The sequence below is a fragment of the Magnolia sinica genome, chromosome 5, assembly GCF_029962835.1.
Source record: "Magnolia sinica isolate HGM2019 chromosome 5, MsV1, whole genome shotgun sequence".
Classification (NCBI taxonomy): Eukaryota; Viridiplantae; Streptophyta; class Magnoliopsida; order Magnoliales; family Magnoliaceae; genus Magnolia; species Magnolia sinica.
This window is the reverse complement of record NC_080577.1, coordinates 82597746-82621642: the sequence shown is the minus strand read 5'-3', so window position 1 is coordinate 82621642 and position 23897 is coordinate 82597746. Positions and strand designations below refer to the sequence as shown.

Here is a 23897-nt window from a genome sequence, read left to right as displayed (position 1 = left end):
CGTTTTACAAACAAAAAAGGGATTTAAGCTTATCCCATGGTATCAGGGAACAGTCCCTGCCATGGGTAATAATGATGTTTTTTGAATCCCATCCCACCTAATACCGTGGGATCGGTCCGGCCAAACAGGCCCTTAGGACCCACCATAATATTTATTTGTCATCCAACCTGTTTATAAAGCCATATAGACTCGGATGGAGGGAAAAAAAAAAACAAATATTAGCTTGATCTAAACTGTTGTGGGCCCAAGAAGTATTCAACAGTAGGCAGTCAATCTCATTTGTGTGGTCCACTTGAGAATTAGATTTTTTTCATTTTTAGGTTCATGCAGCAATATTTATAGGAAATACAACAAGCTCACATGAGTATGAGCTACGAAAAGTTTCGTAGCTAAAAGTCACATCTAGGTTTTTTTAGCTACGAAAAGTTTCGTAGCTAAAAGTAATCTTAACTGTTTAAAGCCTTTAGCGACGAAACTTTTCGTTGATAAAAGTCTAGCTTTTGGCGACGAAACTTTTCGTTGCTAAACGTCTGTTCCATGATTTGTAGCTACGAAAATTTTCGTAGCTAAACGTCATCCAATGAGAAATTGTTTGCAGCCTTTGGCGACGAATATTTTCGTCGCTAAAAATCTCATCCACGATTTTTAGCTACGAAAAGTGTGGTAGCTAAAAGTAATCCATTCATTTTTTTTTGAAAATTTGTTTGCAGCCTTTCGCAACGAAACGTTTCGTCACTAAAAGTCTCATCCATGATTTTTAGCTACAAAAATGTTCGTAGCTAAAAATAATCCATTCGATTTTTTGAAAAATTTGTATGCAGCCTTTAGCGACGAAAAGTTTCGTCGCTAAAAGTCTCATCCGTGATTTTTAGCTGCGAAAATTTTCGTTGCTAAAAGTATCGTCGCTAAAACTACACTTTTGGCGACGAAAATTTATTTCGTCGCTAAAAGTGACTTTTAGCGACGAAAATGTGTTTCGTCGCTAAAAGTTTCATCGCTAAAAACCCTCTTTCTTGTAGTGTGGGGAATGCGTAGCCCAACCATATGATCAAGTAGTGCTTTGGTGGCTACTAAACTATGTGAAATTGTGGTACTAGCCACCCGGCTACGTGAAAATTTAGTAAAGCAGTTGCCTCATTATGCGAAATATGGTATAATAATAATAATAATAATAAGTAAACATCTCACCTTAAGTCCCTTATTATGACAAGTAGAGTGACATTTGTATGGCCACTCAACTATATGGACTTCTGATAATGGAGTGACCATAAGACCATGTGGGCATATGAGAAATTGTGTGATTACTCAGACTCATGGACTATGCCGATGGTGTAACTTTTAGGTATATGAACTTAGGACTTGTGATAGATTGATCATAGGCCCATTGAGATATATTTCCTCCATGGTACCCCATTCCCGGCTCCCAGCGCGCATGCCCCAGATTCCGATCCTGGGATCCTATAAGGAGGATTTTTTTAGTATGATTTTTTTTGTATGGAGCATAACCACAAGTTTACCCAAATCACAAAGGCAACATTATCATCACATATTCACTAATATAAATATTTGAATACAATGCTAAAAGGGAAATACATAAGTCAATAATCAAAACTCCAGAAGACCGCTGCACGCTCCAAGCTCAACGCTGCTGTAACCTAATGCCACCTGCACGCATCTATCGTGTATAAGCTTATAGAAAGCTTAGAGGGTGGTGAAAGTGTGTGTAAGGTAAGTGCCAAGTATATAATAAAGCCCATAAATCATACACCATCGGAATAAGCGGAAATACTGATAAGATCATGAATCATACACCATCGGAATAAGCGGAAATACTGACAAGATCATGAATCATACAATATCAGAGTAATGCGGAAATATGCGGTAAGTCCATGAATGCTATCAGCTGTAGCAAAGCTATGTGATGTAAGACATGAATGCTATCGGCCATACTAAGGCCATGCGATGCGAAATATAAAAAGACAAAACAGATGCTGAGGATGCAATGCAATATGCAAATTCTGACGAGCCATGAATACCATCAACCTTATCTAGGCTATATAAGTGTAAAAACATAGTAACCAAAAGTGCTAAGTACTGCAGATGCAATGTAATATGCGGTGCGAATGAAATGACAATGCTGGAATGTGAAGTCGGGATGATAGTACGTAGTATCGCCGGCTACGGGGTTCACCACAAGGGACTTCTATCCAAACTAGTCCCATACCTAAATTTGGATAGTCCGACTCAATGTGGTGAACTCCTAATCTCAGGTTAGTCGCGTGCCCAACCGAAATCCTGGCCATGCGAAGGTACACATGACAAATAGTTACGCACCACCAGCCCGAGTGGACAGTGAATGAATGAATATGCAACTCCTGCTCAATAAGTCCACATATCAGTACGGTTTCTCTCTGAGAAATCACCGGGGTCTATTATACTCTAAACCAGATTGCCGCCCCATCGCGCGCAACAAGGTGAGTGGAAGAGACCTCACTATCCGCCTGCCAATATTGGGCTCGGCTCGTCGATAGCCGACTCATTCCTCAAGCTGGTCAGACTCAGCCTAACATTACCCTCTCCTCTCGGGCAGGTAAGGCCATACCCCCTTCCAACCGACCATGACACAGTGGAAGACGCGGCCTAACGGTATACGGCCCTCATGCACTCATGCATCCACTCGGTCTAGACATTGGAGCAACCTTAGGGACAAAGAGGGTTTAGGGACTTTCACCCAGGGATATCTATAGCACCCCATGTAGAACAGATTTTCGGTGTCCCATCTGACCATCCACGAAATACCTGTGGAGGCTATGGCCCTGATGTCACTAGGGCGTACAGTGGTCATATCACATAAATGCGAGATGCATAAGTCACACAGTCCAATCATGCATCAATCTTGCACATGCCGTGCTCTCATGTGGGGCAACTCCGCCTATCAGGAAGCCCCATGAACAACCTGCCCTATGGCATATGCAATGGTCAATCACATCTCATAACAAACATGCAGATGATGCGTATGGGCATGTATTATGATACTATGTTGTCACATACTCATAATCGGTATCAATAACCGGCATCAACAATCGGCATTGACAATGTGGACATTTAACCAACATTGCCCCTAAGGAATGGCCACATAGAGCCAAACATATAATGGGCCCACGGCCTCACACAAAGGCCTAATATACAACACAATAGGTCTTACTCAAGGGCCATATATACGCAACAGGTAGACCCTACTCATGGGCCTAATACATATCACAATAGGCCTTGCCCATAGGTCATGAATACATCACAATGGGCCTTGCCCATGGGCCATGAATACATCATAATGGGCCTTACTCATGGGCCATGAATACATCACAATGGGCCTTGCCCATGGGCCTCAAATACAGGACATGTGGGCCCTACACATGGGTTTTGAATACATCAAATGGGCCTAATACGTGCCACAATAGGCCTCAACTATGGGTCGCATTACATCATATAGGTCACGACAATTGGCCTTGGCAATCGAAATCGGCCTCGACAATCGAGGTCGGCCTCAACAATCAGAATCGACACTCAGAATCGGCCTCGATAATCATAATCAGAATCGGTAAATCGGTCTTGTCAATCGAGATCGGCAATCGGTTAATCGAAATAGATCGACAATCAGAGTCGGCAAATCGGTCACGTCAATCGGATCGATCGATAATCAGAATCGACAAATCGGTCACGACAATCGAAGTCGGTAATCGGTCTCGACAATCGGGATCGATCGATAATCAGAGTCAGCAAATCGGTCACGACAATCGGATCGATCGATAATCAGAATCGACAAATCGGCCATGGCAATCGCACTGATAATCAACAAATAAACAAAGCGGGGTCCATAAATGATCAGCCGATCAACCATAGTATAAAGATCGGTACTCGGCCGTGGTTATATCAAATCCGAAAGCACGGAGCCATCTGTCTACGGTGAATGGGCCCCACTTATTTGGGTTAACCCACGAAGAGAATGGGCCTAACAAGGCCTAAGGGAAGGTTACAATGAGGACATCTAACCATCATTGCCCATCAATGTGGACGTCAAACCATCATTGCTCCCAAGGCATGACCGTCAAAAACATCATCACATACATCATGGTGGAATCTCACAATGCAATAGACCTTGTATACATCCCAATGGCCCTCGACCCATGGGCCTCAAATATATCAAATGAGTCTCATCATATGGTGCTTAGATATGTCAAGGTGGGCCTCAACAACGGGCCTCATACACATCACGGTGGGCCTTAATAACGGGCCTCATATACATCAAGGTGAGCCTCAATAACGAGCCTTGAATACACCACAATGGGTCTCAACCCATGGGCCCCAAATACACCAGAATGGGTCTCAACCCATGGGCCCTAATACATCACAATGGGCCTCAACCCATGGGCCCTAATACATCACAATGGGCCTTAACCCGTGGACTCCAAATACATCAAATGGGCCACATCGATCATATGGGCCTCATATACATCAAGTGGGCCTCAACAACGGGCCATAATCATATCAAAGGTAAGCCTCACAGATGGGTCTCATACATATCAAAGGTGGGCCCCAATGGATGGGCCATAACTACATCAAGATGGGCCTTAGAATACATCAAAATGGGCCTAATCACATGGGCCATATGCATATCATATGGGCCTCAATAGATGGCCACAATTAAATCAAGATGGGCCTCATACACATACTAAGGTGGGGCCCACTTGAGCTATAGATTTGTCTTATTTTTAATCTCAAGCCTGTAATACAAGTTTGCCAAATGGTGGATGGTTTGGATGCAACCCATGCATCATGGTGGGTCCCATTCTAGCAAAACAGGCGGATGACTAGGGTAAAACACATATACCAGGGTGGGTTCCACCCCCTAGATGATGTGGATATAATAAGTACATCTCAGTGTGGTCCACCTGATAGATCTGCCCCATTTTTGTCTCAAGCCTTAAAGCAAGCCCGTCAACTGTATGGACGGTTTGGATGTGTCACATACATTAGACGAGGGCCACACTGTCCAGAGTCTGGACGGGATGGCAAAACACATGCATCAAGTGGTTGACGTGCTGCACTGAGCATGTAACAAGGGTGGGTTCCACCGTCCACAGCCGTGGACGGTGTGAATAAAACACATACATCAGTGGGTGGGTCCCACGTGGGGCCCACTATAATGTTTATCTGCAATCTAACCAGTTGGTAAGGTCACACGGACCTCGATGGAAAGGGGAAACAAATTTCATATTAATTCAAGATTCCTGTGGCGCCCAAAAGAGTTTCAATGGCAGCCGTTCAATCACACTATTTCCTATCGTGTGGGCCACCTGAGTCCTACATGTTACTGATTTTTGGGGTGGCCCATAGTCAAAAGGGTTCCCATCCAATGCACGGTGTGGATTTTCGAACTACACCAAGGTGGGACCTGTGGTGGAGACCATGGTCACTGCCCATTTACAAGCCGTAGGACGCTGCGTGCTGCAGCGTCTAACAGCAAGTGGCTTCCTCTCTTGCAGATATTATTTTATTTTTCTGATTTATTGTTTTTCCGAGGTTTTTCATAGGTGGGCCCTGCATCAGCTAAATCTAGCCCAGCCATTGTACTCTACAGCTCAAGACAAGCCAAACAAGTCCAATATTAAATATATTTTAGTGTGTAGAGGCATCAGGTGGTTTTTCAACGGTAAAAACTACAGTTTTTCTATGTTATGGCCCACCAGAGAGTCGGATCAGATTCATTTTTCGGCTCAACGCTTAAGACAGGTTGAGGAATGGAATGGATGGCATGGATTGGATTAATGCATCAGGGTGGGGCTTGCATGAGCAGCCCACCCAAAAAGCTTAAACAAACTAATATTTATATATATATTTTTATTATATATATATTTTTTTAAGCCGCCAATACACCACACCCTTTCATTTTTCACTGCCTAGCCACGTCCAGTGGACACTGGACGTCTTGGGGAACATATATTTAAGGTAGGCCCCACCCATAAACATGCTACCAGGGTGGGCCACCAAATGGTTGGATGGCTTGTGTGAGACACACATCAAGGTGAGGTCCATCCAAGTGGGCCACACCATCACACATAAAAAAATAAAAAAAATAAAAAAAAAAAGAGAGGGAAAGAGAGATAGAAAGAGAGAGGGACACGTGTGATGGAGGGCTCCGCCACTATGAGCCCTCCCTTGTATTCAATCATACATCAAGTGGGTCTCATTACTCGTGGGCCCATCAAATTGAAGATCAACGGTGGAGATCCTTCTCCACCCAAAATGGACGGTCTAGATGACCTCTTATAATGCAAGGAAAATAAACATCATGATGGGGTCCATGGAGAATGGCCCCATCATGGAATGATCATGAGAATCAAGGTGGGCCATCGGCCACACCTACGGTCCAAAGTGAGATCCATACCATCAATCAGTAGGCCTCACTTGGCCCTTCATCAAAAAGGAAAATCTAGGCCTAATAGAGCACCCACCTTTGATCGCTTATTCCTTCTTCCACCAACACGATCTAGAGCTCCAAAGGACGAACTTCAACGGTTGAGATTGGTTTTGGAGGGTGGGGATGGGAGATAGGAAGGTGGGCCACACATGGCTTCTCCATGGAAACCATGGACGATTTTTTTTTCTTTGGGGTTGCTTGGGAGAATGAGAGAGAATGAGAGAGAGAGAGATGATGGGAGAGGAGTGATGGGAGAGAGGGATGGTGAGTGATGGGTAGGTGTACTTGGTTGTAAGAGAGTGTTGACTTTAGGGGAAGGGTGGTTGTACTTAGGGATGGGGTGTGAGGTGATGGGAGTACTTGACATTTGACATGATTGATGGGATTGATTTGAAAGGTTGTAGAGATTCTCTTGGGATTTTACAAATGTGCGGCGTTTTCTCGAACTAAACGCGGGCCCACATCTCCTGGCCTAGGTATCACCTTGGCGCGCGAGACGCGGCATCGGAACCGCAGCAACGATGCAGTCGCTACGGTGCAAGTTTCGGATCGAGTTGACTTTGGAATACGGGATATGACTCGGGGTCACGTGCAACTGCCAATAAAAGATCGCGAGTCGCCTGAATTCTACCGGGAGGACCGCAAAAACCTACGGGATGATACGGGCTTAGATACGGGTCTTACAACTTCCTAGGTACATGAACTTAGGACTTGTGACAGATTGATCATAGGCCCATTGAGATATATTTTCGGCCCATGTGATGAGGCTCATTGAGATGTATTTTCTGCCCATGTGATGTGGCCCATAGTGATGTATATTAAGCCCCGGTATGTGGCCTACCTATGAAATAGATTTAAGGCCACTTGCAATGTATTAAGGAAGCATAGGTGAGGCCCAATGTGATGTATTTGAGACCCATGGACGTGACTCATTGAGATGTATTTTAGGCCCCATGGGTTGTGGCTCATTGTGATGTATTTGAGGCCCATGTGTAGGGCCCACCTCTTGTGTATTTAAAGCCCATGGGTCGTGAAGCCTGATGTGGTGTATTCATGGCCCATGAGTCGAGGCCCATTGTGATGTGTAGTATACATATGATACGGCCCAATGTGATATATATGCGGCCCATGAGTGAGGTCCAATGTGATGAATGTGCGGCCTTTATGTGAGACCCAAAGCGATGTATCTGAGGACCGATGTGATGTGTGATTTCGCCATGATGTATGCATTGATGTTTATGTAGGCCATTCCTTAGGGGGCAATATTGGTTAAATGTTCACATTGTCAAAGCCGATTGTTGAAGCCTGTAAGACCCATATCCTAGTCCGTACTATTCCATCGACTCCCGCGATCCTTCCCGGTGAATTCTGGCAATCCGTGACCTATAATCGATGTTTACGCACGACCCTAAGTTGTATCCTTTAGATTTAAGTCAGCTTCATCTGAGACTTGTACCATTGCGACCGCACCGTCGCCGCGGTTCCAACACCGCATCTTACGCACCGATCCGATACCCTGGCCAGGAGATGTGGGCCGGCGTTTATTTCGAAGAAACACTGCGCTTTTGCAATCCCAAGAGAATCTCTACAACATGTCCTATTAATCAATCAATCACCTCATGTCAAGTACAAAGCAGCCCATGCTTTCTTTCTCCACAAGTCAAGCAACCACCAAGTCAACCCTCTCTCACCCTCTCTCTTACATATCCATACATGTCAAGTACACCATCACCTCACCCATCACTCACATCCATCACTCTCTCTCCTTACAACTCTCTCTCTCTCTCTCATTTCTCAACACAACTCCCAAGCTAGCAAGAGCATCACACGTTCAAGCTCTTCCATGAGAGAAAAGTGATTTTATGTGGCCCACTTTTCCATCCCAAATCCTTCATCCTAGCCATTCAAACCTCATCATCTTCCGTCAAAGTGAAGCACAAGGAGACTAGCGTTTCAACGGACCAAAAAGATCAAACGGTGGGTGCTTCTATAGGGTAGATTGTCATGTTCTTATGATGGGCCAAGTGAGGCCTACCAATTGATGGTATGGATCTCTCTTTGGACCCTAAGATGTGGCCGATGGCCCACCTTGATTATCAATGTTATTTCATGATGGGGCCATTCTCCATGGACCCCATCATGATGTTTACTTTCTAGTTTAAAAAGGGGTCATCTAGACCTTCTATTTAGGTGGAGAAAGGATCTCCACCGTAGATTTTGATCGGTGGGCCTATATGAAATGGGACTCACTTAATGTATGTTATAGATTATGCAAGGGAGGGCTCATAGTGCCGGGGTCCCTCCATCATCATGTGTCTCTCTTTCTCTCTCTCTCTCTCCCTCTCTCTTTCATATTATGATGTGGCCGTGTGGCCCGCCTGGATGGACCCCACCATAAGGCATGTATTTTTATCCAAGTCATCTATTGGTGGGGCCCACTTTATAAGCGTTGTATCCACACCACCCATCATTTGGTGGCCCACGTGTGCAGCCCACTCGAAATGCACAACCGTCCAGCGTCCCTGACGATTGAATGGAAAACACAAATATTAGCTTGGTGTAATGCATTTGGGGTGGGCCACTTATGTAGACCCCACCTTGATGCATGTTGTTAATCCACGCCGTCCATCTCATTTACCAACTCACTTTAGGCGTTGAGCTGAAAAATGAAGTTGATCCAACTTTCTAGTGGGCCATACCTTAGCAAACAATGATTTTCACCATTTAAATTTATCTTAATTTTTCTACACGCCGAAAGATGCCCAATATTAGGCTTGATGGATTTGTTATAGACTGTACAATCCATTAGCTGAAATGAATTCAGCTTATGCGGGCCCCACATATAAAAATCCTCAAGAAATCAATTTTTTAAAAGAAAAAAAAAACAAATACAGGCAGCTCCTGCTGGTGCGTCAACAGCGTTTTGGCGGACGGTCGGTAGGACCCACGGTCCAGCCGTGGGCCCCACCATGATGTGTGTTTTGTAAATCCACCCTGTCCATTTTGTAGGCCCCCTCAGGGAAGTGGGCCACCCCAAGAATCAGCCATATTGGAAGCTCAGGTGGCCCACGTCACAGGCAACAGTGTGATTGAACGTCTACCTTTGAAACCCTTTTGGGTATCCCAGAAGTTTTGGATCAGCATGAAATTTGTTTTCCCTCTTCATCTAGGTCCACGTGACCTTATCAATGGATTGGATGGTATATAAACATTATGGTGGGCCCCACGTGGAACCCACCATTGATGCATGTGTTTTACTCACACCATCCACGGCTGTGGACGGTGGAAACCACCGTGGTGTATGTGTTACATCTGCACCATCCACTGTTTGGATGGTGGGACCCATCGTGATGTACGTGTCCTATCCACGCCATCCAGCCATTTATCTAGTGGGCCCACATCAAGGAAGCAGTGTTGATTAAACGTCCACCATTGTGACCTTTTTGTGGTCCAGAAATTTTGGGCCAACATGAAATTTGTTTTTTTCCTTTTCATCTAGGTCAGTGTAACCCTGTTAACAGGTTGGATTGCAAATAAACATTGTGGTGGGCCCCAGGTCTATGTGACCGTACCAACAGGTTGGGTGGAAAGTAAACATTCAGTGGGTCGGGTCTGTATGACCTTACCAACACGTTGGATGGAAAATAAATGTTATAGTGGGCCACACGTATGGACCCACCTTATGAAGCGGAATGGCTGGCGTGCCACACTCCAGCTATACAGCTGGTGTATGTGACATCACCAAGCTATGTGGGCCCCACCTGTTTCACCCTCGCCGTCCATCTACGGGACCCACCATGATTCATGTGTTGCATCCAAACCGTCCAACCAATTTGAAAGCTCATTTTATGGCAAGAGCTAAAGAATGAGTTAGATCTAAAGTTCAAGTGGACCTCACCATTGTAAATAGTGGAGACAGTGACATCCACCATTCAAAATTTTTAAGGGCCACAGTAAATTTCTAGTAAGCTGATATTTGTCATCACTTCATCTATCAATATGTTAACTTATGAATGGTTGGATTTGTGAACTACAAATTGATGGAGGCCCACCTAGATGTATGTATTTTGTATTCACACCTTCCATTCACGTGGCCCCCACGTGATGTATGTGTTTTATCCAAGTTGTTCATAGATGGGCCCATTTAGAATGAGCAGGGCCCAACCCATTGAGATGTATTTGAGGCCCAGTAAGAGGCCCAGTATGTATGTGTAGGACCCACTTCAGATGTATGTGTTTCATCTTGCAATGTGGGTCCCCTTTAATGTATGTATTCTACGCACTGGCCATGTGGACGGTGCATTTGAGGTCCATCTGTGAGGCCCACCTTTGATATGTTTATGGCCCATCTGTGAGGCCCACCTTTGATATGTTTATAGCTCATCTGTGAGGCCCACCTTTGATATGTTTATGGCCCATCTGTAAGGCCAACCTTTGATATGTTTATGGCCCATCTGTGTGGCCCACCTTTGATATGTTTATGGCCCATTGTTGAGGCCCACCTTAATATATATGAGGCCCATTGTGATGTATGCAAGGCCCATGGGTTACGGCCCATTGCAATGTATGAAAGTCCCAATTGGTGCGGCCTATTCGATATATATACGAGGCCCAAGTGATTAGGCCCACCTTGATCTGTTTGTGGCCCGTTGTTGAGGCCCACCTTGATATATATGAGACCCATGTTATGAGGCCCATTTAATGTATTAGAGGCCCATGGGTCGAGGACCAATATGATGTACATAAGGCCCATTGTAATGTGATTCCACCATGGTTTACGTGTTGATGTTTAGGGCGGGATATGCATTAGGAGCAATGATGGTTTGACGTCCACATTGTAAAAATAATGTTGGTTAAATGTCCACATTATAACTCTCCCTAGGGCCCATTGATAGGCCCATACTTGTTGAGTATAGGCCATCTAAGCCCATCTACATTGTAAGGATAGTTCATTACTTTATAACACACTTAATATAATTCCATGACTCATGCCATACGTATCATATGTATGCTTGATATGAGTAGTGACTGATCATTACATACGCCATTAGGCAGACTATTTATGGGACTCCTTATGAGACGAAGTGCCCATATTATTGCGCCGTACACGCAAGATTGCTGTATGACTGGATAGTGTGACTCATGCATCTCGCATATATGTGACTTGATTATTGTACGCCCTAGCAACATCAGGGCCATGGCCTCTACAGGCACATCGTGGATAGCTAAATGAGACACCGAAAATACTTGGTTCTAGCACTGTGGGAACTTAGGATGTCCTTGGGTAAAAATTTCAGAATCTCCAAGGCCAGGAGGTGCCCCAACATCTAGATCAAGTGGAACATGAGCGCCCGAGTGCCGAATACCAATAGGCCGCATCTCCCACTGTATCGTGGTCTGTTAGGAGGGGGTGTGGCCTTATCCACCCGAGTGAGAGGGTTATAAGCTAGGCTGAGTATGACCAGCTCGTAAATGGGTCCGATATTGATGAACCGAGTAGGTATTGGCAAACTGCTGGCTAAGCGGATAGTGAGGTCTCTTCCACTCGCGGGGCCGTGCAACTAGGGAGGAGGTAGTCGGTGTGAAGTATAATAGACCCCAGTGATTTCCCCAGTGAGAAACCGTACTGATATGTGGACCTATTGAGCAAGAATTACATATCCATCCATTCATTCATTCACTATCCACTCGGGCTGGTGGTGCGTAACCATTCGTTACGTGTACCTTCACATGACTAAGATTTCGGTTGGGCGCGCGACTAACCTGAGATCAGGAGTTTACCACATTGAGTCTGACTATCCAAATTTAGGTATGAGATTGGTTTGGATAGAAGTCCCTTGTGGTGGACCCCGTAGCCTGCGATACTACGTACTATCATCCTGACTTCACATTCCAACATGGTCATTTCATTTGTACCGCATATTACATTGCATCTGCAGTACTTAACATTTTGGGTTACTATGTTTTTGCACTTATATGCCCTAGACGGACTTAGCAGGATTTGTATATTGCATTGCATCATCGGCATCTGATATTTGGCTTCCACATTTGCACAGCCGATCCGTATTGCATATTCTGATATTGGATATTTTATAGACTTGCCAGTAATTCTGATATCATATGATTTATTTACTTGCTAGTGTTTTTTATATTGTATAATTTATGAGCTTGTCAGTATTTCCATTTATTCCGATGGTGTATGATTTATGGGCTTTATGGTATACTTGACACTTATCTTGTGCACACACTTTCACCATCCTCTCAGCTTTCTATAAGCTTATGCACGATAGATGCATACAGGTGATGTTAGGTTGCAGCAATGTGGAGCGTGGAGCATGCAGCTGTCTTCTGGAACTCTAATTTTGACATATGTATTTCCCTTTTAGCATTGTATTCAAATGATTATATTAGTGGATATGTGATAATGATATTGCCTTTAAGATTTGGGTATATGTGTGGTTATGCTTCTTATGAGACAAATGTATGTTAAAAAATTCTCCTTGTGGGATCCCAGGATCAAAACCTGGCGTATGTACGCCGGGGGCCGAGAATGGGGTACTATGGAGGCTGTCGGCATCGGGTTCGGCGATCGGGATTCCTATAAATTCGATTTCTGGGTTTGGGGCGTGACAAGGCTAGTTATTGATACCGATTATGAGTATGTGATAGCATAACATCATCATACATGCCCATACGCATCATCTGCATGTTTGTTATGAGATGTGGTTGACCATTGCATATGTCGTTGGGTAGATTGTTATGAGACTCCCTGATAGGCAAAGGTTATCTCACATGAACGCACGGTATGTGCATGATTGATGCATGACTGAATTGTATGACTCATGCATCTTGCATTGTGATTATTATACACCCTAGCGACATCAGGGCCGTAGCCTCCACAGGCATATCGTGGATGGCCAGATGGGACATTGGAAATCTGTTCTAGCATTGGGCTGCTATAGATGGCCCTGGGTGAAAATTCCTAAACCTTTTTGGTACCAGAGGATACCCCAACGTCGTGACTGAGTAGATACATGAGCGCCCGAGTACCGAATACCAGGAGGCCACATCTCCCACTGTGTCGTGGTCAATTGGGAGGGGGTGTGGCTTTACCCACCCAAGCGTAGGGGGCAATACTAGGCTGAGTTTGACCAGCTCGTGAATGAGTCCTCTATCGACGTGTCGGATAGGTATTGGCAGACTATTGGCCAGACGGATAGTGAGGTTTCTTATGCTCACTTGGACTATGTGGCTGGGAGAGCGGCAGTGCCATTTGGAGTGTACTAAACCCTGGTGATGATCCTAGAGATGAATTGTACTGATATGTGAACTTATTGAGCAGGAGTTATATACTCATTCATTCATTCATTCACTATCCACTCAGGCCGATGGTGCATAACTATTTGTCACGTGTACCTTCGCAATGGCCAGGATTTCGGTTGGGGTGTGTGACTAACCTGAGATCAGGAGTCTACCACATTGAGTCTAACTATCCAAATTAGGTATGAGACTGGTTTGGATAGAAGTCCCTTGTGATGGACCCCGTAGCCTGCGATACTACGTACTATCATCCCGACTTCACACTCCAACATGGTCATTCCACTCGCACCGCATATTGCATTACATCCACGGCATACGGCAGTTTGGGTTACTGTGCTTTTGTATTTAGATACGGCTGACGATATACGTGAACTCATCAGGAATTGTATATTGCATTGTATTCTCGGCATCTGATATTTGACTCTTTATGACCCTCATTTGCATAGCTGATCTGTATTATGTACTCTGATATTATATGATTATGGCATGACAATATGATGATGATGATGTGATTACGGATGCGTGTAATACGGTTATGGCCGTGGTATAGGAGAAATGAAAATATGACTTGGTGATGTTGGTAGCATTAACTCGGAGTATTACTATGATGCATATGCATTGCATTGACATTGATATCATACCTTACGTGCTACATGCCTTTCACATATATGATTTCCTTGTGGTATATTCATCTTGCTTGCATGCAGGACACACTGCACACATATGTGTACTCACTAGGCTTTTTGCCTAAGCTTCCTATTTTTCATTTTTTTCAGGGCTGGAGTTGCTTGGAAGACTTTGCTTTCTCGTTGCATTGCATCTATTTTTCGATTTGGCAATGTTGACATTGTGTACCTTTTTGAAAGCATTGTACTTGTAACCATCAGGATTTCCATTGGAGAGTGTTGCTTGGTAATTTGATCATGGATCTTTATGCTCAGGTATTATTATATATGTATAATAAAAAAAAATTAGTCAAAAATCTTCCTTTTGGTGCGCCGAACTTGGGACTTGGTGAATGGAAGTCGAGTGCCGGATTCTGGGCATCATAGAAGCTATCCATCCCTGGGTTTAGGGCGTGACAACAACCTTAGGAGCTTACCCAAGGCAACTCACTATGGCGACACAAGGCAAACATACTATGCCTACACAAGGCAAACACCTATGCCTACACAAGGACACTACACATATTTTGCCGTCGGAGGCATACGAAGGTCTTAGCGAGTTTGTTAACTCAAACTCTGAATCCCAATCTTACAAAGGAAAGGGCTTCAGACTCAACGAACTCTATATACTTACAAGCAAGTGAGTGAGCCCTGTTTTAGCACATGTTGTTGAAGATTTTTCTGTTGGTGAAGAGTCTTCAACTCCCTTGAACCGCAACCGCCTATTGATGCTTTAATCAATGCTCCGAGGTTGTTGGTTTAGTTTTTTGTCTAATCTTCTCTAATAAATGATTCTTCTTTGGAAGTTAGAGAAGATTCTCATGAGCTAAGCATTCAAGTATTCCAGCATAATGATTTGTCGTTAAAGGATGTTGCTGGGAACTTAATAAATGTCAGAGTTGATAATTCAATCCAAGGAATGAAGATGAGATTAAATGCTTCATCTATGGATTGAATGATGGACTCTTATAAGAAAGAAGGCTTGACATGTTTTCTCTGTAAGGATCTCTTTGCTTGCTGGACAGGTTTTGTCCCTATTTCGATGTGATTGAATAGACTTTCGATGCCATCAAAATTTGAATTTGAATTTTGATGTTATCGAACTGTATTTAATATGATCGAAAATATTAGATTTTCTTAAAAAGCTTGCTGGACAAATTGGTCTTTATATCGATGCAATCGAACGAACTTTGGTGTCATTGATGACTTACTCTCGATGCTATCGAAGAAGGTTTGATTACATCGAGGAACACTCCGAGTATTTTTATACATGGAGGGAATAAGTCCAAGGTTGATTCAATCGAAGTGGGTTTGATGCCATCGAAACATAAGTGTCAATGTCATTGAACTTCATTTGATGTAATCGATAATATCTAGCATATGTTCAATTTGTTACTGGACTATTTAGGCTTGTTTTCAATGCAATCAAACTATGTTCGATGCCATTAAAATTGTCCTCGATTGCAAATCGATGCAATCTTCAAGATATGAGTTTTCCTATAGTAGTTTATTTTTCCTCCAATACTCAATGTGTAAAACCAAGCTTACCAAGGGATATTTAGAAACAGTTGTGGGTAAGTTTTAGGCTTTTATATTGGGGCATATACCTTATTAGGGTTTGTTTAGATCAATGAGGCTTAATTTACCTTTTTAGTACATTCATATATCTTCATCTTGATAGGTCTTGAGCTTGTGATCTTCAATCTAGGACTCACTTGATAGACAAACTTATTATTCACGTATATTGACAAATAAGGGCACTTTCAGGAAAGTAGTCTTAAAATCCATTTATTCCACTTTAAAATTATATTGGGCAACCAGTGCTAACACAAACCTGATAAATACCCATGTAACGCCCCGAAAATCGACACCCGAGTACATAGACTCCAATCCCCAGTTCCCGAGTATTAACTTAATGAAAATGTACGTATGACATCATTCAAATTCACAACCATTTTACACACAAGCAATCAGAGTAATACAATTCAAATTAGCATATACAAAGCGAAGTAGAGATAATAAAAGTCAATAAATATAGGGCTAACAATCAAAGTACAATCAAAGAGTGGTGTCCGCCCAAATAGGGATTATACAAGTCATAATATACATACCCAAGATGATTAAATTATAAAGTTTTCAGTTTTTGCCTTATCCTCTAAAATATAATGACGATATCATAAGCCAATCTATTTTTACCCGTCTGAGGTCTCACTAGTACCTACATCAATAATATCGTCTGGTTTATTTTTTAAAACACCGTCCCAGGTGGGAAAGAGTATCTAACCTAGTGGTTCCATTAGTTCTAAGTTATACATGTTATCAACTCAATTAGCGCAAGGTAATGATAAAACAAGAAATCAAACATTCCCTAAATACTCTTATTAAATGTACGAATGAGATTATGTAATGATGCATGCACCTTTCAATCCAATACTCCCTCACAAGCGACTTCAACACCTATTTCGCAAATACCAAGACTCCCTCACAAATGACTCCAACGCCAAATCGCAAAATCTTATTTAATGTAATGCTGTGAATGAATATGTTAGCTAAGTATTTATTAAGTTTCATTCATCCAGCATATCGGTGAAGCTATGATACCAACGTTATATCATGATTCCTTATCCGAATCACGTAGCTCGTAGCAGCTCCTCACAAGTGTTCTTTGATCCAAATTTAGGTATCACCTGTTTATCTCACAAATCAACGATTCTAAAGATACAACATGATACCCAAAGGTGTGGGGATCAACCTGGTATGAGTCGTCATCCAAACACCAAGTACAATCACTCAATTCCGAGGTGCGGGCATGTCACATAAAACCAAATCACCATAAGAAAATGGCGCGTCACCCAATTCCATTTACGCCCTAGTCGTTCGAACGGTAATTTGGCATGGAACCATCGGCCATGTAATTTGATGGGAGTTATTTGAACAATGATTTATCACCTCTATTAATGCTCACTGATCACTACGGGGAGGCTCTTCACCCTAGCGTATACTGGCAGCTTAGACACGGTATTTCATACTACCATGCCCCGCTCATAAGTCTTAATGGGATCGTATCGTGCTAACGGCTATGAATGAACTAATCCATTGGGAATGGGGTATCCTAGATTCAATTTGACCATGTCATACATTGTGAACATACATGATCAGTCAACTAGCGAACTAATTTGATTAACTTGAGAGAACCCCGACACAACCGACATTGGGTGCAAGTATCCCATGTAGTCCTGCTATTGTTGGTTATCTGTGTTCAACCCGGGTTAATCGAACAAGTCTAGCTAGGGTGGTCACCCTAACTCGGGCCACCCCTTTAGTCCATGCGGTTAGCCAATTAACCTAACATCGTACCAATCCTAAGTATCACTATAGAATAAATACTACATCACGAAATTATATTATATGTTCTACTACACAACCACCTAGGCATTTCATCAAATATGTGAGCATCTATAGGGTACTGCATTCACTAAAGCATTAAATCAAACATATGAGAATACATAAAATAATATACTTACTTAAGCATTAAATCAAGCATGTGAGCATCAAAAAAACAACACATTATACCACTCAGACATTTCATCAAGCATGTGAGCATCTATATCCAACCAATAGCATATATTATACTAAAATCAAAATGTTAATATATTAGCATGCATAAATTCATCTACGAGCATCTAATCATTATATAAGACTCTCAAGGGTTGATAAAAGATAACCTAGATATAATGGTCTGCACCTTGTGACGATTTGCCCGACTCACAGTGCTCGTAGGGTTAGGGCATCAGGGAAAGATCATCGAGAACCTAAGTAAGCATGCAAGCTTGTAAGAATTTGAAGAAATTAGATACAAGACCTAAAAATATAAACATGACTTAATACTTACCTTCAATCGTTGCTGAATCAATACTAATGAAGGGTAATATTGCTATAGAGAGGATGAGAGGGTGAAGGTATAGAAATCATCATACTTACAAGCTCTCTCTCTCTCTCTCTCTCTCTCTCTCTCTCTCTCCTCCTTTCTCATCTTTCTCTTCTCTCTTTAAAGCTAGGCTTAAAATTCGTATGGAGAGATAGGCATAAAATGAATGGGTATTTATAATACCAGAAGTGGTGCAAATGGCCCTAATGGCCCTTTATTAATTACATTAACCCTTGAGGGGGTTGTTTCCTACTAATGGGACCCGATGGAAAGCATATTGGTCAATCTAAGCCATGAGATAAGTGTCCCATAAGGTGATCTACGTTTGGACACAACCATCCGATGATCAGACATGCCGATAAACCGAAAAGGCCCTAAACCAGATCGACGATTACCGAGCATCATTCGGGTCTATAACTATATGAATGTGTAGGAAAATATCTTTAGTCGGTACCTTAACTTTGGTCATGAATCAACGGTCCGAAAGTTACAACTTCGCGAAAGAATAAAAGGGCTAGTTTCACTTAAATTCTAGGCTTTCACTTAAGGCATTCACATATCTCATGCACTTGGCTTGCGGGTCCAAGTTGAGCAATTTGAGACATGACCTTGGCTCGATGTCTCACAATGGATGCCAAGCCCACTAAGGAATGTCTTTCTAAAGTCTCGGGGTTTAATGGCCCACTAACGAGTAGTCTAAAGCTTGTTTAGATAATCAGGACATTTTTTAAATAAATTGGGTAACGAGATTTTTTATACGTAATGATCAAGGTTTGAATTAGCTAATATCATAGTGTGGCCTATTCGCAACTAGTAGAAATGATGATTTGGTTATAATTATCCTAAATCGTTGGTTCTTAGGCTAAAAGGATAAGTGGGTCAGTTTGGTTTGTTAATTAAGATCCGACCTCTATGTCTCAACTTTCGGTAGGTCTTTATTTAGTTACAGTTGTCTTGATTAGTTATTGATAGGTCAGATAGATTTGAACTATATGTGAACAAATCATGTGTCTAAATTCAATATTTAAGTAATCGGGTGGATTCGTTAGCTTTTTACAGTTAATTAATCAGATTTGTGTGGTTCTTTACTGCAACTACCCGCGTATAGGCTAACATCGAGTATTAATGGTCAGTAACTGACAACATAAGTTAATTATAATAAAAAATTTCAAGAGTTAATTCAAAATATAAAAAATCTGGGACATTAAAACCTGCTTAACCACATGCATGAAAATCTCTCTGAAGTTGATATCCTCCTTCTGTACATACCCTTTCTCTACCAATCTTACCATGTATCTGTCGTATTTATTCTTATAAGTTCACTTGCACCCAATCACTTTACGCCCAATGGGAAGCTCTACCAGCTCCCACGTCTCATTCTTATATAGAGAGCCCATCTCTTCTTACATCGTCGTCATCTACTTCTCAGCATCTAGGTCATCAAGTGCTTCTTGTAAGGTAAACATATTTTCCTCATATGTAATGGGGGTGAATTCAATATTCGAGTCATCTTTATATCTCGCTGGTAATTTATGATCTCTAGGTGGATTTCTCTTGAGAGGTGACTGCTACACTTGCTCTTATACATATTGTTGTTGCTCAACTTTAACATATGTTTCACCATTGTTAATTTCAATGTCTATTACCACTAATTTTTTGGTACCTTGTGTTCTTTCTTATGGAACAACGAATCTTCATTAAACCTGACATCATGGTCAATTGTGATATTTTATATGACCTTATCATATAGCCTATATCCCTTCACACTATCAACATATCTAGCAAAGATATACTTCTTCACCCTTTGGTTACCTTATATATCTTAACAAAAGGTACATAAGAGTAAGCATCACAAATAAAAAATCGCAACCCTGAGTAATCAACTTCATGATCACTCTACATTTATTCTGAAATTTTACAACTGATCAACGTACACAAGGACCAATTCACTAAGTAACAAGTTGTGTTAACGACCTCAGTTCAATGCTCCTTGCCTAACTCAACATTACTCGACATGCTTCGGGCTTTCTCCAAGAGAGTCTGATTCATCCATTCTGCTACACTATTCTGTTCTAGTGCATGTTTTACTTTATTATTCCATATGACCCCCTCATCTTTACAAAACTTGTTAAATTCCTTTAAAGTGAATTCACATCCATTATTTGTCATCAAAACTTTCAACTTATGCCCTAATTGTACTTCTAACATTGCCTTCCATACTTGGCAAAAACGTCTGACTTGTACTTTACGAAGGATACCCAAACTTTTCAATAATAGTCATACATGAATAATACTTTATCCATTGTCGTTACTCCTAAGTATACTTTACCCTTTATAACTGAACATTCACTAAAAATGATGTTATGAGACAAAAATGTTCGCTTTTCTTTCCATAGTCTTACCTTATATGATATATATAACTCTCTTTCAGCTGAATTGCGATCTAATGTGGGTCTCACATGGACATAAAAAATTCTACAATGGAAAAACTTAAGTGAAAATCTAAGAATTATTTATGCAAAAATAACTTTTTATGGTTTTCTGACTCGCCTGGTTTAACTCTGGACTTGTTGAGTCAACTTTACCGGGTGATTGAACTGCTTTTGAGCTGAGTTCTGGTTTGCTAAGTATGCATGCAAGTCTATTTCAAAAAAAAAAAAGAAAGAAAAAGAAAGAAAGTAGCTATTATTTTATCATGGACCACGCATTTTCCGGTTTTCATATTTCATAATGGCAACATCGAAAGGACAACAAAAATTTTGAATCGATGCTTTTGGGTTTTCCGATTCCTCTATTGGTACGGACAAAGATGATACCCCTACCGTTGTCTTCTTTCTTCATACCAACGCCAGAGGTATATAGCAAAGCGTGCATACAGTGGATTGGGTACGAGCCTTTCAATGTCCCTTATTGGCGGCATTCCTTGGAAGCAGCTCTACTAAGTGCATTACCTGAGGCATTGATTGATGAATGCGTTATACGCTACTTCTTTAGTATGCGTAAGATCGAGCAAGAGAGGCTCGATAAAGAAGAAGCTATGAAAAATGACTCCCAAATGCCTTATAAGCAAATGCGCAATGGAACTGCCAGATATATCTCGATGCCTTCATTTCAATCCAGGACTATCTTGCCCACAAATTTAAGACCACAACTATCTGATATTAGGATTGTTGAGACAGTAAATTCTCTATGTTTTTGAAGTTGTTCTTTCAGATAAATACTCTTATTATTTTTTCAGGCAAAACCTCAATGTGGACATGGACCCATATAGCTAACTGTTTAAAGATTGTTGATAGGAACCTAACAACCTCTTTAAATTAAGAATTAAAAATCCCAATTTAAAACATAAGCTAAATATTCCTATATCATTAAGCTAAGCGATGTTGTGAGATTAATAGGTGTAGACAACCTTTTACATTTTAATGTTGTTATTTTGGATTACTTGGATCTAAATCAATGGTTTTAGAAGTTTTTCTAATGTTCGTGAAGTTCGTTTAGCAGCATGCACATCGACAGTACGTGTGGACGTCTCTCATTTTTCTAATGGGTGAAAGGATTTACCACTACTGGATGGAAGGATAAATATGCACATAACACTTGGTCTATGTTGCTTGCTTTAGAGTCACTTTAATCTCTCTCTCTCTCTCTCTCTCTCTCTCTCTCCTTTTTAACTCAATTTTATTGATACTAACTAAAAACGGCTTTACATCCAGACAAAAGAAACTTCCTAAAAGCAAAAAAAGCCAGACCCTGCTCCTAAACTAATCGTGCAGGACCAAAGGAGGGGACAAAGCTGCTGAGAGGATAGGAGTCCACTTAGGACAGCCTTCCTAACTCCACCGTCAATTAAGATGTGGTGCGTTGTCCAAATTAGATCTCTAATATAGATTTCTCTAACACTTTTCACATGAGATATGTTTGTGCCTGCATGTCTAATATTTATGGTGCATGTGTTGGGACACATTTTTTTATATGACGTGTTTGGATTGTACTAATATAATGTATTGTACCATATATCCTGGTCATCATAACTTTAAACCGCTGTTTGGGCCATCTCAGAAAACCAGGTGCTTTGATTGTGACTTACTCAACTGTCAAGTTGATGGCATTTTTGAAGATAAATGGTGGAAAAGGTGTATGGGCCCAACCATCCATGATGCATGTGTTTTATCCACTCATCCATTCCATTATGCGAGTTGATTTTATGTCGTAAGTCCAAAAATGAGGCAAATTGAAAAATAATTAAGGCGAGGTAGGCTAGCTCAGTTCCTATGCTTAGCGGACATATATGATTTTTTGGCCAGGAAATCGACACTGTAGAACTCACTTGATGACTGGCTCGGATCTCTCATTCATATGCCATGTGGGCGGATGTGATGGCCTATGTAGAATGGAAGCCTTACACATGTCTGTAGTGGATCATACGCAAGAAGATCATACGATATGAAACAAGTTTGTAGAATACCTTTAATGTAGGAATGGTGAGATGGAGCCCACCGCAGTGTATTCATGGCATCCACCTAATCGGACCCCTTAAAATTAAGCCAAGCTGACGCAGCCATTACGCTGAAGAAGCGGATTGCCTGTGACCGGGCACAGAGATATACCTGTGACAGGGGCTACGTGGGCTCACAGAGATGTCTGTGACAAATCCACTCCCTTCATCTGTTTTCAAAGGCCATACAATAGTGCACTGTTCTAAAAATAAGGCAGATCCAGAACTCATGTGGTCCATACCACAGTAAACAGTGGGGGATTAAACGCCTGGGTTGACAGAAGCTTTGTATCAGTGTGATATTTGTTCCTACAATTTATCTGAGTAGTAATGACCTGTGAACTGTTTGGATGGTACATAAACACCATGGTGAGATCCAGAAAGTTTCAATGGACGTTTCTGTTCCACTGTTTCGTTGGTGCGGCTTACCTGACTTTTAAATTTTCCTTCTTTATGTTATCTTATCCTATCTGGTCTTTCAAAAGAGATGAACAGAGTGGATTTCTCACGGAAATCTCTCAGAGCCCACACGGAAACGGATTGGCTACTCCCCCTGCCACCAGCTCCGTGGCTGATGGTCGGTGCTCTGTGGGCCCCACCATGATGTATGTGTTTCATTTACTCCATTCATCCATTTTTACAGATCATTTTATTGTATGTGTTTCATTCATTCCGTTCATCCATTTTTACAGATCATTTTATTGCTTGATCCCAAAAATGAGTGGGATGTAAATCTCAGGTGGACCAAACAACATGAAAACAATAATGATTAGATATCCACCATTAAAATCCTCCTAAGGCCTACTATTTATTTGACATCCAATCTGTTGATTAGGTCATACAGGCCCAGATGAAGAGAAAAAAAGAAAGATCAGCTTGATCCAAAACTTTTATGGCCCCCAAAATGTTTTTAATGGTCAACCCTCATTCAAAAATGTTTCCTGTAATGTGGTCCACTTGAGATTTGGATATACCTCATTTTTGAACTCATACTGTAAAATAATTTATAAA

At 41.7% G+C, this 23897-nt stretch overlaps 1 protein-coding gene across 1 annotated transcript in view; it reads left to right on the top strand.

Moving 5' to 3' along the window:
- LOC131246211 (very-long-chain 3-oxoacyl-CoA reductase 1-like) overlaps nucleotides 1–22723 on the top strand; it is a 107007-nt gene extending 84284 nt beyond the window's left edge. Inside the window, exon 3 of the mRNA XM_058246115.1 lies at nucleotides 22451–22723. Within this exon, the coding sequence (XP_058102098.1) occupies nucleotides 22451–22591 (141 nt within the window). The 3' untranslated portion in view covers nucleotides 22592–22723. The remainder of the gene's footprint in view (nucleotides 1–22450) is intronic.
- Nucleotides 22724–23897: the final 1174 nt, after the last annotated feature.